The sequence below is a fragment of the Myzus persicae genome, unplaced genomic scaffold (genome assembly GCF_001856785.1).
Source record: "Myzus persicae strain clone G006 unplaced genomic scaffold, MPER_G0061.0, whole genome shotgun sequence".
Taxonomy (NCBI): domain Eukaryota; kingdom Metazoa; phylum Arthropoda; class Insecta; order Hemiptera; family Aphididae; genus Myzus; species Myzus persicae.
Window position 1 is genome coordinate 631,997 of NW_019100526.1, and position 16,673 is coordinate 648,669.

Below are 16,673 nucleotides of genomic sequence, written 5' to 3' on the forward strand. Positions count from 1 at the left end.
CGCACAGCCTTCAGTTAAGTACGACAGCTCAGCTCGGTCCGTCCTCAGCGCTTGGGTGATCTAAAAATAGTCACATTTTTCTGGTTTCTACCTTAAGTGCGATTTCAAAGTTCTAGTGATACTGAAAAAATAAAAAGTTCGTTTTAAATAGTGCAGACATGTCTTCATCCAAGACAACCAAGTCATACAGCTACCGATCTGTAGGAGGCGGAAATGCTGACATAAATATCGACTATTCCCACGACCTCAGCGCTTTATCTCGGCTTGAAGTAAGTGCAATTTGAATTACTTAAGTACTAAACTATTATAGAGTTATGAAATATCCAATCACAATTTTCCAAAATCAAAACTCACAATTTTTAGGTACCATAAAAATAGAATACATCACATTTTCCAGGTATATATTAATCATATTCAGCTGCCAGAAGAAGAACGAATGTTGTACATATTGGTCAAATTGAGACTATGAAATGTTTTATTCACAGATTTGAGAAACATGGAATATAGATTAATAGTTTTCTAGAGGTAGGTGGAGAGAGGTTTCTTCTTCTTGACAGTCTGAAGGAAGCACGGTTTGATGCCGCCCACCCTCCTTAGCCTTTACAATATAATAAACAATTAAATATACTGAATGTTTTGATTTGATTAACCAAATCCTGCGTTTGTTTTTCCCTTTAGGATAAGATCAGACTTCTGCAAGAAGACTTAGAATCGGAACGCGAACTCCGACAACGTGTAAGTACATAATATGGCATCGACAGAACAGAGTGTCATTTTCTATTTAACCATTTTAAAGACTTCACTTTAATGTTAGTAATGAATTCTGATTATGTTAAATTATAATTTATGATGCTTGATTTAAAAATAAAATAATACAAGTATACAACAAAAATTATCACTACCTAGTATAAATCGATTTAACTAAAAATGTACCATAATATTACTAGGTACTAAAATAGTATACTATATTTTTAAAACAAGCTTTATTTGAAATATTTTACCTACTACTTATGAATTGTGTTTAACTTCAAAGAATATTTTGTATAAAAAAACTTTAAAAATATAAAATATAAACCAGTACCTATATTTGTTGTCAAATTTCCCATTTTCTGTCAATTTAAGTTCTTCGTATTTCATTAATTTCGTTATTATTTACAATTATTTAGGAACTTAGTTTCGATTTTGGTATAGTAACCAATCGTAATTGGATCCAAAAATATGTGTGAACGTAAGAGCAAAATGCATGCATTCCTCTAAATAAGTCAACACTGTGTTATAAATAACAACAGGACAGCTTAATTACCATAGTCGACGGAGGCAGGGTGAAGAAGTACTTTTCTTTATAGTTGCCAGAATTATGAGACAGTTCAAATCTATTTTCCCACCGTTTGCCATGGCAAATGACCAAGTATAAAAATGCTGAGAAATATTAACAGATCGTCGAATTCTGGCAACAGTAATTACATAATATAGCTCAAGCCACCGTGAAATGCCTAATATTGCTTTACGCGCGATTCTAAAAAAAAAAAAAATGATCTAATTATAAAGCTAATTAATATTTTTAAGCATAGTAAATTTTAATGATAATATTGTTTCAATCGATATTCAATATACCTAACGAAGACCTAATAGGCATGTTACCTAAAAAAATGTTTGTAATATTAATTGGATTTTAATCCAAAGATTAGTTGAAAACATTGAACATTTTGGACTTTAGTCCAACAAACTGGACCACCGTATATAATATACAAAACCCTTTGGACCGAAATAAACACATCAAATAATAAATCTGCTCTTGATCCGTACAAAAACCTCTCCTTCTCGATTTATCCGGAATAAGAGGAGATTTCTTTATACTTTATATTATATATATTATTCAACAATCAATATTATAATAATTACAATTATCAAGTACTTCAACATTTCAAAATATTTTTTATTAGCATTATAAATTATAATAACACTATAATACTAAATTACTAAAAAAATAAAGCCAAAATTAAATATATCAAATATATAAACCCAATTGCTTATATGTTTATCTTATAGCATACAGTGATACAGTGTTACAGATATAAGTCATAATTAACAAAACATAAATGACTTATGAAACATTTTTATTTCAATAATTACTAAAAGAAACATTGTAGTTATAAATATGCTTATATTTTTTTTTCCTGTTTTAACCGACGACGCCGCGGGATCTGCTTTCGCATTGCTTCCGCGGCGAAATATACTTACATTTAGATCACAATAAATAAACTTTAAGTTACAACAAATATGAAATTACACTTTTTAAAAATTCTTTATAACGTTTACCTACTCTTTTTTTAAAAACTATAACTACTAATAAATAACCAAAATTTATTTTTTTTTACATTAATTTTTCATCATATAAATATAATAGAAAATGGCATTGAATACATATTTTATAGAGTATAATATTGTATTTATTGCTATTGTTTAAAATTCCAAAGCATTTTATAAAATACCTACCGAGTACCTACTAAAATAAGCTAAGTCATTGTTAAAATATTGATCTTAGATTCTTAATTATTTGAAAAAATATATAATAAATATTTCGAAGCCCTCTAAGTAAAATTCTATAATTATGATTATTAAATAATTAAAATATTATTGATTTAAATATAGTGAATTGATGATTTACTCTATTTTTAACGTCTAAACATGTTAGCTGAACATCTATGAAATATCATTATTTTGACAACTGGTAACCCGTTTTACATAGGTACTATAAATGTTTCGATTGAATATAACTCGTATGTACCTCACTACGAGTACAATAATATATTTATATCTATATTTATAGACACATGTTTAACCTGACTGCAATCCATTTAGTGGTAGATATTTTTTACTTGAACAATAAAAATATAATCCCTATTCCAGTCTTGTAAAAGGAACTTTTTAAAAGTATTTAAGTACAAATACAGATATCTATTTTGAAAATATTTAAAATAGTTATTGAATACTCAATAAAAAAAAGTATTTATAAATACTTTCAAATACTTTCAATTTTTTATAAATACATTTTTTTCCTTATAAATCAACTGAGTCAATTTTCATTTTTTACCTAAGTTATCTTTAATATTTCATAGAACATTACTTATTTTATTTTTTATTTCTCGGAAACAACTATACATTGTAACATTTGGCCTAACTATAAAATATTCGTATGTTTTCTTTGAGTAAACTCTTCAGGTATTTTACTTTTCAGTTGAGTTAAAAGTAAAAAAAATATTATTTTAAATTCTCAATTTTTTTTTTTTTTTTGCTTTAGTTGATTAAAATTAAAACAGAAAATGTATAAACTAAGAAGAATAAGTATTTGACTTTAAGTACAGATACTTTGAGAAAGTATTTAAAATACCTTGTCCAAGAACTTTTTTCAAAAGTATTTAAAGTACGTATTTGAGAGCTTTAAAAGTATTTGAATACTTTTACTCAAATTATTTTGCTCAATTACTTTACAAGACTACTCTTCTCTATGTTTTGCATACCTATATTAATAAATCTCCTAAAAAATACAAACATACCTATATTGAGAAATTTGCTTTACCATCTTGGACATAATATAAAATTGCTATTAATTATAATAGGTTTGTGAAGACTGCAGGTAGCATTTATACTAACATAATAATAATTAGCAATTATACAATATAGTTTGTAATTGAATACCTTTTAAATTATAATTATAAACATTTTTTTGTTACATCTAGTAAATATATTGATACATACTATTATTGGAATTTATTCAAAATTATAGATTTACAAAAGCAAAATATATTATAAACTAATAAAACTTAACCTTGTATAAGTACACTATGATCTTAAAAAAAATTCTAACAACAAAGAGCCAAATTAAAAAGTAAAAATAAATTACTGTTTCACTTTTTATATACCTAGGCACTTGAATTCATATTTTTGAGGCAATGGCGATGTAAAAGATTTTATAGGTAATTTGTTTAGTATAACTATTATTTTAAACAGACAATTTTACCTATACATTTACATAATATAAGACGTATAATATAAAATTATCTGTAAAATCTGTATACACAATACATTTTTTATTTTCTTAAAAATATTTATATTTATTGTATGTATTACTTTTTTCATACACAATCAAATTTTTAAATAATTTTACTGCACGAAACCATAAACTGTGTAGTAAAAATAATAACTCATAAATATTATTATTATGTTTAAACAATTTCCAAAATCACTATTCTTATTTTTTTTTATTCGTTGCAAGTTAAATTTCTTTGGCACATAGCTTTGGAAAGGTACTCTAAAAATAAGTGTAAAGAAAGTGATGCTATGCCGAACGGGACGAATGAAGTGTGAACGACCACTAAGCTGACCATCCAGTTATATTTTTATAAACGGAATTTAGCCTGGTTTCATTGACATGTGTCAATCGACACGTTTGATTCACCTAACCTAACTTAAATGTTTATTTTTGAATTTTGGCGAGTACCTACCTGAAATATATTAGAAATGAAAACCATCTAAATCCAAACTAAATAAATCTTTGTTGATAACAGTCTACTAAAAGTTTAACGGTATTATTAATTTAATACTAATTACAATATGTAATAGATATAATTATAATATCATGTATTTACATTAATTAACTATGAATTATTATTATTCAGATTGAAAGAGAAAAAGCTGATGTCAGTGTGCAATTAATATCTCTCAGTGAACGTTTGGAAGAAGCTGAAGGTGGAGCCGAAAGTCAAGTAATTTATCATATTTTATGAAAATACCTATGATTTTTTAACAATAATTATTTTTGTATGCTTGTGAATAAACAGTTTGAAATCAATAAAAAACGTGACACAGAACTTACTAAGCTTCGTAGATTATTGGAAGATGTACATATTGAATCTGAAGAGACAGCTCATCTTTTGCGCAAAAAGCATCAAGAGGTCGTCGCTGATTTCCAAGAACAGCTGGATCAACTCGCCAAAGCTAAAGCCAGGTAAATAAAACCCAATAATCTAACACAATTTATTAAATTTGCATATTATAATATAATTATACCAATTTCCAGGACCGAAAAAGAAAAGGCTAAATTCCAACAAGAAGTTTACGAACTTTTGGCACAAATTGAAAATGCTAACAAGGATAAAGTAATAATCCAATATTAAAATTAAAACAAATCAATTATATATTATCATTGTTGTTAATTCTTTCAGTACACTTCGATCAAGACAATTGAAAAACTAGAGATCACTATTCATGAGCTTAACATTCGTATTGAAGAAATTACAAGATCTGTTACAGAAATCACTTCGATTAAGAGCCGTTTGTCAAGTGTTAGAACATCTTATCAAAAATTATAATCTTTTTTAAAACTAAATAATTATTATAATTTTAGGAAAATATTGAATTAGTTAAAGAAGTTCAAGATTTAAAAGTATCGATTGAGAACACTACATATCTTAAGTCTCAAATTGCCGGACAATTAGAAGATGCTCGCAGAAGACTTGAAGATGATGAAAGAGTATGAGCAAATTTTTAATAGTTAAATAATATTTCAATAAATTTACTCATTATAATAACATTACAGAGACGCTCACTTTTAGAATCTAACTTACATTCAGTAGAAGTTGAATTAGAATCAGTAAGAGTGCAAATGGAAGAAGAATCTGAGGCTCGTTTAGACCTTGAGAGACAATTAATCAAGGCTAATGGTGAATCTCTAGCATGGAAATCGAAGTATGATTCTGAAGCATCTGCTAGGGCCGAAGAAGTTGAAGAGCTACGGTAATTTAAATTACAAAAAATATTAATAAATAATATTATAAATAAACCTTTTTTGTAATAATATGATTTTAGTCGTAAATACTCCGCACGTATCCAAGAACAAGAGGAACACATCGAAACACTTTTGGTTAAAGTCAACAACTTGGAAAAACAGAAGTCCAGGCTCCAAAGTGAAGTTGAAGTTCTTATTATTGATTTGGAAAAGGTTTTTAAATTTTTTTAATGTTTAAGTTTAAACAATTAATTTGAATAAAGTAATAACATATTGTGCACTTAGGCTAACAACACTGCAAGAGATTTACAAAAACGTGTTGAGCATTTGGAAAGAGTCAACATTGACTTGAAGACTCGCCTTGATGAAACAACTGCATTGTTTGAACAAGGACAACGAGACTTGAGAAACAAACAAAATGAAATTCAAAGATTAACCCACGAATTGGACAAAACTAGGGAACAAAAAGATCAACTTACTCGCGAAAACAAGAAATTGGCTGGTATATAACTATTTTTTTTTACAAGTTATCTGATAACAATATAACTAATTTGATAACTGAAATTTAATTTAGACGATCTGCACGACGCTAAAAATACTATTGCTGAATACAACAGAAGATTGCATGAGTTAGAATTGGAACTCAGACGCTTGGAGAATGAACGTGATGAACTTAGCGCTGCTTATAAAGAAGCTGAAGCTGTAAGTATTCTATTTAAATATTGGAAGGTGGGTTTTATATAAAAGAATTTGTTTTGGTATATAGGGAAGAAAAGCTGAAGAAGGTAGATCTTTCCGATTGTCTGCTGAACTTACCCAATTCAGACATGAAGCCGAAAAACGTTTGGCTGAAAAAGATGAAGAAATTGAATCTATTCGGTAAGAATTTTTTACTTGTCTATACATTAAATTAATTGAATCATTTACTAACATTATAGTTTTATGAAAATAACTAAAATAATAACCATGATAAAATATTTCATGTTTGGACAAATCATAGTCTTATAATATTTATAATAATAATAATAATAATGATAGAATAAATGTAATATATAGAACCACACGGTGTTCTACTTCCTCATCTTCCTTATAAAGTCCTCCAAAATAAGGAGCACTCTGTGTATAGATATTAGATAATATACATATAGTATATTAAATGATAAATTATTATACATCAATAAACAATGTACCGTTAGTATAAATAAACTAAGGTAAAATAATGAATCACACAAAAGGTAAATAAATAAATAAATAAACAAAAAATAAAAACAAATAATTTCAACATTAATTTGGTAAGTAGGCAAAGTAATAAGAAAATGTATATAAATACAATTATACAAATAATATACTTATAAAAATTGTATGATAATATTATAATGATATACAAATATATAATACTAGTTGATCCTGCACGGTGTTAGTGCTACGAATTAAACAATGCCCCGAGGAACAATTATTTTATTTTATGTAACTAATGACAACCCTATACCAGTGGCAGATCCAGAAGTCAACCAAACCTAACCTAACCCGGGTAGGGGGGAGGAATTAAAATGTATTAAATACAAAAATTATTGTATACATTTTATAAAAATTTTAAAATAAGCTCAAATGGTGTTGGGAATGTTAAATCCTAGAGTGCTATAGACTTAGCTGTGGGTTCGCTAACACACACACACACACGCGCGAGCACGCGCACGCAGTGCCTTAATTAATATATAGGTAATAAAATGTAGGCATTCAGGTATGGGGGTCCTCAAAGCCTTCAAACACTAGAACACTTCAAGCATTTCAATCAATATGCTTACGCCTAATCACCTCCTCCCCCTGGTACGTAACAAATAAAAATCTCCACAAAGATTTAAAACTACCCACTCTTAACGAATTGGCCAAATCCCACTATACCAAATTCTTTTCTAAACTACACACTCATTATTATCCTTTAATCCAAAAATTATCCTCTGCAACACATGTCCCTAAAAGACTAAAAAGGCTGTGGCCCCGAGACTTGCTCAAAGCATAAAATTAAAATGTTACGAGTCATAATATGACCTAACCAAACAATAACTTAATGTAATCTCTGGTCAGGTGACTCTACTGAGGGTCTTCCTATTCGAATATTTCATAATGTCATATAAACTTTGTCATCATACTTACTGATTATTGTAAAATAGATTGTAAATATATGTTAAAAAAAAAAAAAAAAAAAAGGTAATAAAATAAATCTAAGGAAGTACTTAATAATAAATATAAATAAATAAATCTCCATAAATAATATTTTTTTGAGAATGCGATGGACAGACATCAGTTCCAGTGTGTTACAAGTTCAAAAGACGCAAAATTACCTAGGTATCTACAAAATAAAAGTGTAATATTACATTTTTAAAAACTGACTTAACACGTTTCTCATAAAGTCCGTTCTTATACTTATTATATTATTATGTACCATATCTTATTAAGTTGATAAAATGGTTAAATCCTTTGTACTAATCCAATAACTATCAGAAATTAAATTATGTACATTATTATAGATATATTTTTGTGCTTTTTGTAATAATTGTTTTTATATTGGAGAACTTAACATTTTAGCAGTTACATATTATCAAAATACTAGGTGTATAAATATATATAATATAGTATACTACCAAAATACCATAATACCACTACACTTTATCATGAATTGAACAATAACAATATACTTTATTTCATTTTTTAATAAAAATAATTAAAAGTTGATTTTTACAGTAGTCTATTCACTAAACAGTCTAAACTTATACTTATTAAAATGATTCTTATTAATTATTTCCGATAGATCTATGCAAATTGCATAAAATCGCCCAAAAGATAATAGAAAATCGTATAGATTACGTACCTATTGGTTACAGCCTTCACTTTAATAATATGTTTTGATATTTTGATGTTAAATATTTGCATACCTACATGTATAATATACAGCACTTTTTAAATCTCTCCTCTCACAGCAAAGTATTTTAAGTCTGTATGCAGCAGCTCACAAACACATAGAACATAACCATAGTCCATAAATAAATAACATTTCATGAAACATATTAATTAGGTACTCAATTATTATAAAAAAAAGTCAACACATTTAATTTAATTCTATTTATAATTAATATAATTTTCTTAAGTTATGACATCAAATTGTTAGGATGTATATTACGACATCATTACAAAACTTACAATATTACTGACAGGGTCTATAATTTTATTATTAATGAATCATATAGGTAACTATAGATAGTTGGCAGGGCTTGAAACCGGTTACCGGCAATTTCCCAGAATTTTGGGAACAACCTAAAATCGTTTACAGTATATTTTTAAATCTATTTTTATTCCCGGTTATCAGTTACCAGTTACTGTGACAATTTTTCAGCTAGCATACAACTTTAAAATAACAAAATTATATATTTTATCGGTTTAGAACCGATTACCGATATTTATTAATACCGAGTACCAACTACCGTTACCTATGAACCTATATGTTTAATTTAATTTATTTTAGCTATGTAGGTGAATAATGATAAGCTAGCAGCTACTATTATGGTTTAATAATTAATAACTTCTTAAAACTATTCTTAAACCATACTATACCTATATAACTACATAGGAGTAATAAAATTTTTTGAGAAAACCGGTATTCCAACATTTTTTGAAGTAGTTATCGTTTAATTGGTAACCTGTTATCTTGAATTTAATACCGGTAATTGGTTACAGCTAACAGCAGGACCTGTTTACAACCGGTAACCGTTTTTAAAAAAATATACGGGTACCGCATTTCGATAACGATTTCAAGCTATGCCTGCTGGTAGAGAGTGAGATGTAACATCAAATTTAGGTTTACCATATTCTTATTATCCATATAATTCCTTCAAACTAAATTGTATAATGATATTTACATAATATTTTGTAAAATTGTATAAATACATAACATAGTCTTCCTATTTGTCATTAGGCGTATGATTGATGATCTATAATGGTCGTTGATACTCGATATCGTCTACATAAAAAGTTCCCAGAAAATTAATCATACAATATACATCTACTTGAGTCCACATTCAGAAATTTGAATATTTCTTTAAAACATGTTCATTATTGATACACATTTTACCTAGGTATTCAATTTAACTTTATTAAAGGCTTCAAGCCTCAAAGATAATTTTTTTAAATAATAGGTAAGATACAACATTATATTTTATCTGTAGACACTAGATAGTTGATACCATATTTTATCTCAAACAATTTTAGTAAATCACACACTTTACCTCTACCTATGCAGGTGTTTAGGGTGTTTTAAGGGGTGTTTATCCATTTAAATATGACATGTGGAGGACTTCACACACTATCCATTGTAGTAGCTAGTCATCAATCTTCATATTAATAATATCAAGTATGAAATAGAAATATATGACAACATATTTTGGAGAAATCTTAATCATAGGTACCTAGTAAATACATTTTTTGCATTATTACGGACAATTGAGATACCTATAGGTACCTATTTTTTTCAATTAACTTAAATGTTTGTTACATTTTTGGCTGATAATAATATAATATTAATCATGTCTTTTGACAACCAAATTAATTATATATCAGATTTAGCACAGAAATCTATAGTACTTTAAACATTATAATATTATTATTAAATAATTACCACATACCGTAGTAAATATAGGTATAACTACTTTTTTTAAATGTATAGTACCAAGTTTCCACTATTATACATTTGACATTTATAACTATTTAATAAAATATTAAGTACCAATTACATACCTATTATATTATATAGTATATTATAGGTACCTATTTATAAAGCATTGACCTACTTTTAGCTCAAACAAAAAACAATTTGGCACTAATTCAAATAATTGAATAACTTCCAAAATTATAATATGACTCATAAATTTGTTAATTTTTAATATATTGTTGAAGTCCTAAAATCTAAAGCATGAAAAAATAAAAATAACTTTTTTTGTTGAAAAAAAATGTTCCATATTTGATATTATTTCAATTAAGATGTAAAATATATAAAATAGAAAAAGTATCAATGTTTTGGTATGCTTCGGAAATATAATATTATGTTGTTCAGTCATAACATAGTAAAATCCTGTTTCGTAGTACTAAATTCTCAAACTAATAATAAAATACGCCATAAACTATTAGATAAATATATTCTTAAACTATGAAGTTACTTTTATGAGGAATTTTAAAACATAATTTTATAAATTATACATGATCACAAACGTAGTTAAACTAAATATAGAAAAATGATAGCATAAAAAAATAAAATCTCAGAATTTTAAAGAATTGGTTATATTTTTTAGTTTTAATACTAATTTTGGATTTAAGAAAATGTAATTGTGTGATGTGCAATATAATATTACGTCAAAAAGTGTTTAAGGGAAAAATATAACAGATTTTTGTTGAATGCGCTTTTTAAACTTGCGGTGCTTTGTTAATTTTAGAACATAATTATTAATAGCGATTTCTCATAAGGGCGTTTACCTACCTAATGAGGTAAAACGATGTCGCTATTTTCCTTATTTAAGTATTAAATATAAAGATTGGCATTAAAGTTATAATAATATGTATTATGTTGTTACACTCCATTATTGACTATTCTCATCTTAAATATCAAATATGAAAATATATTTTTCTAACATAAAAAAATGTTTTGTTTTCTGATTCATTTAATTTACATTGCTTCTTTTATCGATATCATAATATTTGGCTCAAAAGTAATTAATTGCCTTTATGTGACATTGACCTATTTCTCAATATTGCGAAATATTTACTTAAATCATTTAACAAAATCATATTTATTCTATTTTTCTGTAATTGTAAGGTGTACGGTGTACCTAATATCGTATTATTGTTATAAAAGGAGATAAGGTAATTAAACTACTGTATATAAGTTAAAGTTATCAGCGAAAAATTGCCTATTATATTTTGAATTATGTATTACTGTATAAGTAGTAAGTACCTATACTAAATATGACTTAAATCATTTTAGATTTATAACCCATGTACAGTTACTCAAAATAATTACTAAATGTAGATAATAATTATAATAAATTAGGAAGAATGAACTAAAAGAACTTCTTTAAGGGTTTTTATTGGAATTTCGTTGTGAAAGAATGCTCAATAGATGCCAATGACGTCTGCATGGGAAAAAAATAAAGCTAAATTGAAGCTTTCGTGTAAATCGACATTGGCTCAGACTGAAGACCTTCGATCTGTTTTATAAATATATCCGATAGACATTGCCCAGCATTCATAAAAATAAATCAGTAATTATTGACGATCGGTAGTGAACGTAACCCATTCCTAGATTAAAGTTGTATTCGTGTTCAATCTTCGTAAAAAAATGTCCAAGAACTTCCGGGGTAGGTCGGCTAAGAGCATCGAAACTACATTGCTGCGTAACGCACATAGAAATATTGCCGAAGATTTAATATTAACAAAGGTATCAACAAAAGAAAACTACATAGGTGAAATGAAAATTAAAAAAAAAACCATTTTCGATTTAACCCATACGTATAACTCTTTGGATGAGACCAAAATGCTACAACCTCTACACGAAATCTCTAATGAACTCCGGAAGTTCGAGGCTAAAAGTTCTAATTATTTTGAAGATGGAAGGTATTAATATAAAAATCGACAAATTGACCTTTTTTTGTTGTTGTATGATTTTTTTTTTTTTAATTTTATTAACAATGTACGTGAATATTTCTTTTCAGCAAACAAACAAGCATCGAAATTGAACAACTGAATGCTCGCGTAGTTGAAGCCGAGACAAAATTGAAGACGGAAGTGACGAGAATTAAGAAGAAGTTGCATATTCAGATAACTGAATTGGAAATGTCATTAGATGTTGCCAACAAAAATAACATTGAGCTACAAAAAACTATCAAAAAGCAATCTCTCCATTTAACAGTAAAATTGATTTAAAATAAAATATAAAAACTTTATTATGTTTTGTTGGGTAAACGTAAACTATTTATTATTTATATTGTTCAATAGGAATTGCAAGCGCACTACGACGAAGGTCAACGCCAGTTGGCTGTTACATTGGATCAATTGGCCATTGCTCAGCGCAAGATCCAATCTCTTACTGGAGAAATGGAAGAACTCCGTGGAAACTACGACGCTGTAAGTGTAAAACATATACTGACGACAATTTTTAACAAGATTTGTACAGTCAAAGTCACACTCTTTAATTTATATTAATTATTTTAGACATTGCGTAACAAACGAGCCATCGAAATTATGTATGAAGAATCACAGAGCCGTGTAAACGAATTGACCACTATCAACGTTAACTTGTCGTCATCCAGAGCTAAGATTGAACAAGAACTACACCAATTGGTATCAGACTACGAAGAAGTATCCAAGGAGTTGAGAGTGAGTTTTTAATTTTCTCTATGTTAAATCCTAATATTTTTAATATAGTAGGTATTATAAATTTGATTTGCTATCATTATTTTAAAGATATCAGATGAACGTTACCAAAGGGTGCAAATTGAAATGAAACATACTGTAGAAGTATTACACGAAGAACAAGAGAGAGTGATTAAGATCGAAGCGATTAAGAAATCGTTGGAAATCGAAGTCAAGAATATTTCTGTTCGTCTTGAAGAAGTCGAAGCCAACGCTATTGTGGGTGGCAAACGCATTATTGGCAAATTAGAAGCCAGAGTGAGTACAATCATAATAATTTAATTATCTACCAATTTAATATTTTACTCACTCGGGCAATGATATTTTTTAAATAGATTCGTGACTTGGAATTAGAAATTGACGAAGAAAAACGTCGTCATGCCGAGAGTGTTAAGATTCTGCGCAAGAAGGAACGTTCACTCAAGGAGTTGGTCATTCAAAGCGAAGAAGATCACAAGAACGTGCAGCTTTTACAAGAAGCTTTAGACAAAGTCAACCAGAAGGTCAACATTTACAAGAGACAATTACAAGAACAGGTTTGAAATTGTTACACTTGCATGTAGTAAATTACCAGTAAATTATTAATATTTCATTGTTTCTAAAATATGGTTCTATTAAATGTCTACAGGAAGGTATGAGCACACAGAGTGTAACTCGAGTACGACGATTCCAGAGGGAATTGGAAGCAGCCGAAGACAGAGCTGACACTGCTGAAAGCAATCTGTCTTTGATCCGCGCCAAGCACAGGAGCTTCGTGACAACCTCACACCCAGGCTCTCAAGTGTATGTTGTGCAAGAATCAAGGGCTACAACTACGAGTTCAGAACAATATTAATTCATTTAATAACAATGATTTTCTGTTTTTATTAATGTAACATTTATTTTTTTTTAATAATCTACCGAAATAGGCTACACATATTCCACGTGACGCAAATCGTTTTAGCTTTTACCACTCTTCGAAAAATACTTTCTCAACCGTTCTGTGTTTAGTATATTTTCTCAAAAGTACCTACTTTAACTAAACACAAAAAATTTACCAAAAAATAAATAAATAAATGTAATACAATGAAATAAATGCTTTTAAAATATGTATCACAATCTTCAAGTTGGACAAGCTGGAAAATATCATTACGATCAGTAGACCTACTTTTGGTTATTTATGAATTTCATTCAGTATAATACGTATTTCATATGTCTACATCAATAAAACAAATTAATAAAATATATTTAAAATGGTTCATTTATTTTTATTTTACTGTAGATACCTCCTATACCTGTGTACTGTAACTTGTAAGTTTCATACTCTTATGTTTGTATAAGAAGGTATAATTCATTGCTTAGGTCTAAATTTAGGTAACAATACACGATGACGCTTACAACTAAGATATTTAAAAATTCGAGTTGGTAAGTATTCAGCATTTTCAATTTTGTTCCGAACTGTTTTTTTTAATCCGATATCTAGTCTATAGTAGTATATTGTGTGATAACGGTTTAAGGTAACACTAAATATTTAGGCCTGATGGATTTGTATTGTAATTAATTGTGGGGGGAACCTACGTGGTACTGAAATACAGTATATTTTGTAAAATGTTCAAATTTTTAACACTTACAGTGCACGCATGTGCAGTACAAAATGTATTTGTTTAATGGTACCTAACATCTATTTTTAGCTCATGATTTGGATTGACCAAATTTGTTCAAGTCGATTTGACTCATAATACTCGGCTCTAAGTTCAAAATTGAATGAATGACAGCCGGGATTGCGCACTGCAAGTGTTAAAAATTTAAAATTTCACAAAATATGTACCTATTTCAGTACCACCTAGGTTCCTTCCAAAATTCATTTAAATACAAGTTCATCTGGGCGAATTATTTAGTGTTACCTTAAACCGTGATCATACTGTACCTATCTGTATATGATTTGACTTTCGCTTTTCATATTATTTATTCTTAAGCATAATCGGCTATCGTTAGTGTCATTGACACAACTTACAGTACGTGTTGTCGTGGGTCTCAATCTCAAGCCTTTTAATAATGAAAGGTACATAACTAAATAACTTAGATGCAAATGATACGATAATCGCATTCTTTGTTGAAAACTAATTTTGTATAAAACCTTTGAGGCCTTGAGGGAATCATCTCATTATTAAGAGTCATTGGGGGACGGGAGAGGCAGAGACCTATACGTAGGGAAAAAATTGTGTCTAATTTGTCTGGATTTATTTGAAGTCTCCACAGGTTGAACAAGCTTAAGAGATCATTAAGGGGTGTTTGGAGTGTGTCAGAGGCTCTGGTTAGAGGTTATGGTAAACATTATTTTTTTTATTCTTGGAGAACTTTGGCCTCAAATAAATTATTTAACCTCTTAACGTTCTCAAAAATTTGGACTGATATATAAAATGAAAATATCGAACATGTATAGGCAGACAATATTTTTTTTAAATCGTTAAAAATTCAAATTTCTACAAAATTAATTAAAATCATGGAAATGTATATACAATTAATTTGCAATTGAAGATATGTATATATCAATTTTAATATTCATACTCATTCCTATAAGGTCTATAAATGTAAGATATGGTTCCACATGAGTTTTTATTCTTACAATAGTTATAGGTAATTACAGCGCAATTTTACAATTATTCTTATGATCACCTGAAGTTAAAATGTAGACCAAATTTGTCAAAATCATGAAAATGTCAAAATTCTATAGCATATTGTACCTTAGTAAAATTTGTTTACTGAAACCACAAAATCTAAAAAATATACAAATACAATTTTTTTTTTTATAATCATTATCTTAAATTCTAGTTTGGACAAAGTTCAATCTTTGTAAGAATTTTAGTTATTTTTAGTAACTAATTCAAAAATATTAATTGAGGGGCTTGAAACTTTTAGGTATACTATTATATATTATATAGGTACTCAATGATTAAATTTAAGCTATTGCCTAATTATACCACGAGGCACAAATCTAATAACACCATGTTAAAGTAAGTCTGTCTTGACTCAACAATTAATAACATAAATATATTATGCTATAAATATAAACTATTTTAATCAGCAATATAAATATATATTAAAATATTCTTAGGCTGACAGACAATCTTCGCTCAGAATCGTTATTTGTATGCATTGATTTATCATTGAACTCAATAAGTTCTGACACAATATATAGTACAGTGATTTATTGAATGACGAGGTATACTCAAGGCTCGACACATACTATACAACAGAGTGGTTACCTACTTCCATCCTTTTTATCTTTTATTATTCTCTCACTGTGTCCTGGTGCACCATAAGAGTGTAACAATTGAAAAAAATAGTTTTCCACAACAGTACATATTGTCACTAAATAAAAATTATTGTAACTATTAACTTTCTTTCTGAAAGTGGGACATTTTAGTTTCCCAAAGATAACCCTAGGATA

The 16,673-nt window shown here is 28.1% G+C and overlaps 1 protein-coding gene across 1 annotated transcript; it reads left to right on the forward strand.

The window, feature by feature from the left end:
- Positions 1-14,483, forward strand: LOC111030776 (paramyosin, long form). Its single transcript, XM_022310449.1, has 18 exons — positions 1-269; positions 679-735; positions 4,680-4,766; positions 4,842-5,008; positions 5,081-5,159; positions 5,226-5,345; positions 5,408-5,533; positions 5,600-5,796; positions 5,869-6,001; positions 6,074-6,290; positions 6,363-6,490; positions 6,555-6,667; positions 12,544-12,739; positions 12,827-12,955; positions 13,043-13,207; positions 13,295-13,501; positions 13,579-13,779; positions 13,872-14,483. The coding sequence occupies exons 1-18, from the start codon at positions 159-161 to the stop codon at positions 14,076-14,078; spliced, it is 2,640 nt and encodes an 879-aa protein (XP_022166141.1). The 5' UTR covers positions 1-158; the 3' UTR covers positions 14,079-14,483.
- The last annotated feature ends 2,190 nt before the right edge of the window (positions 14,484-16,673 follow it).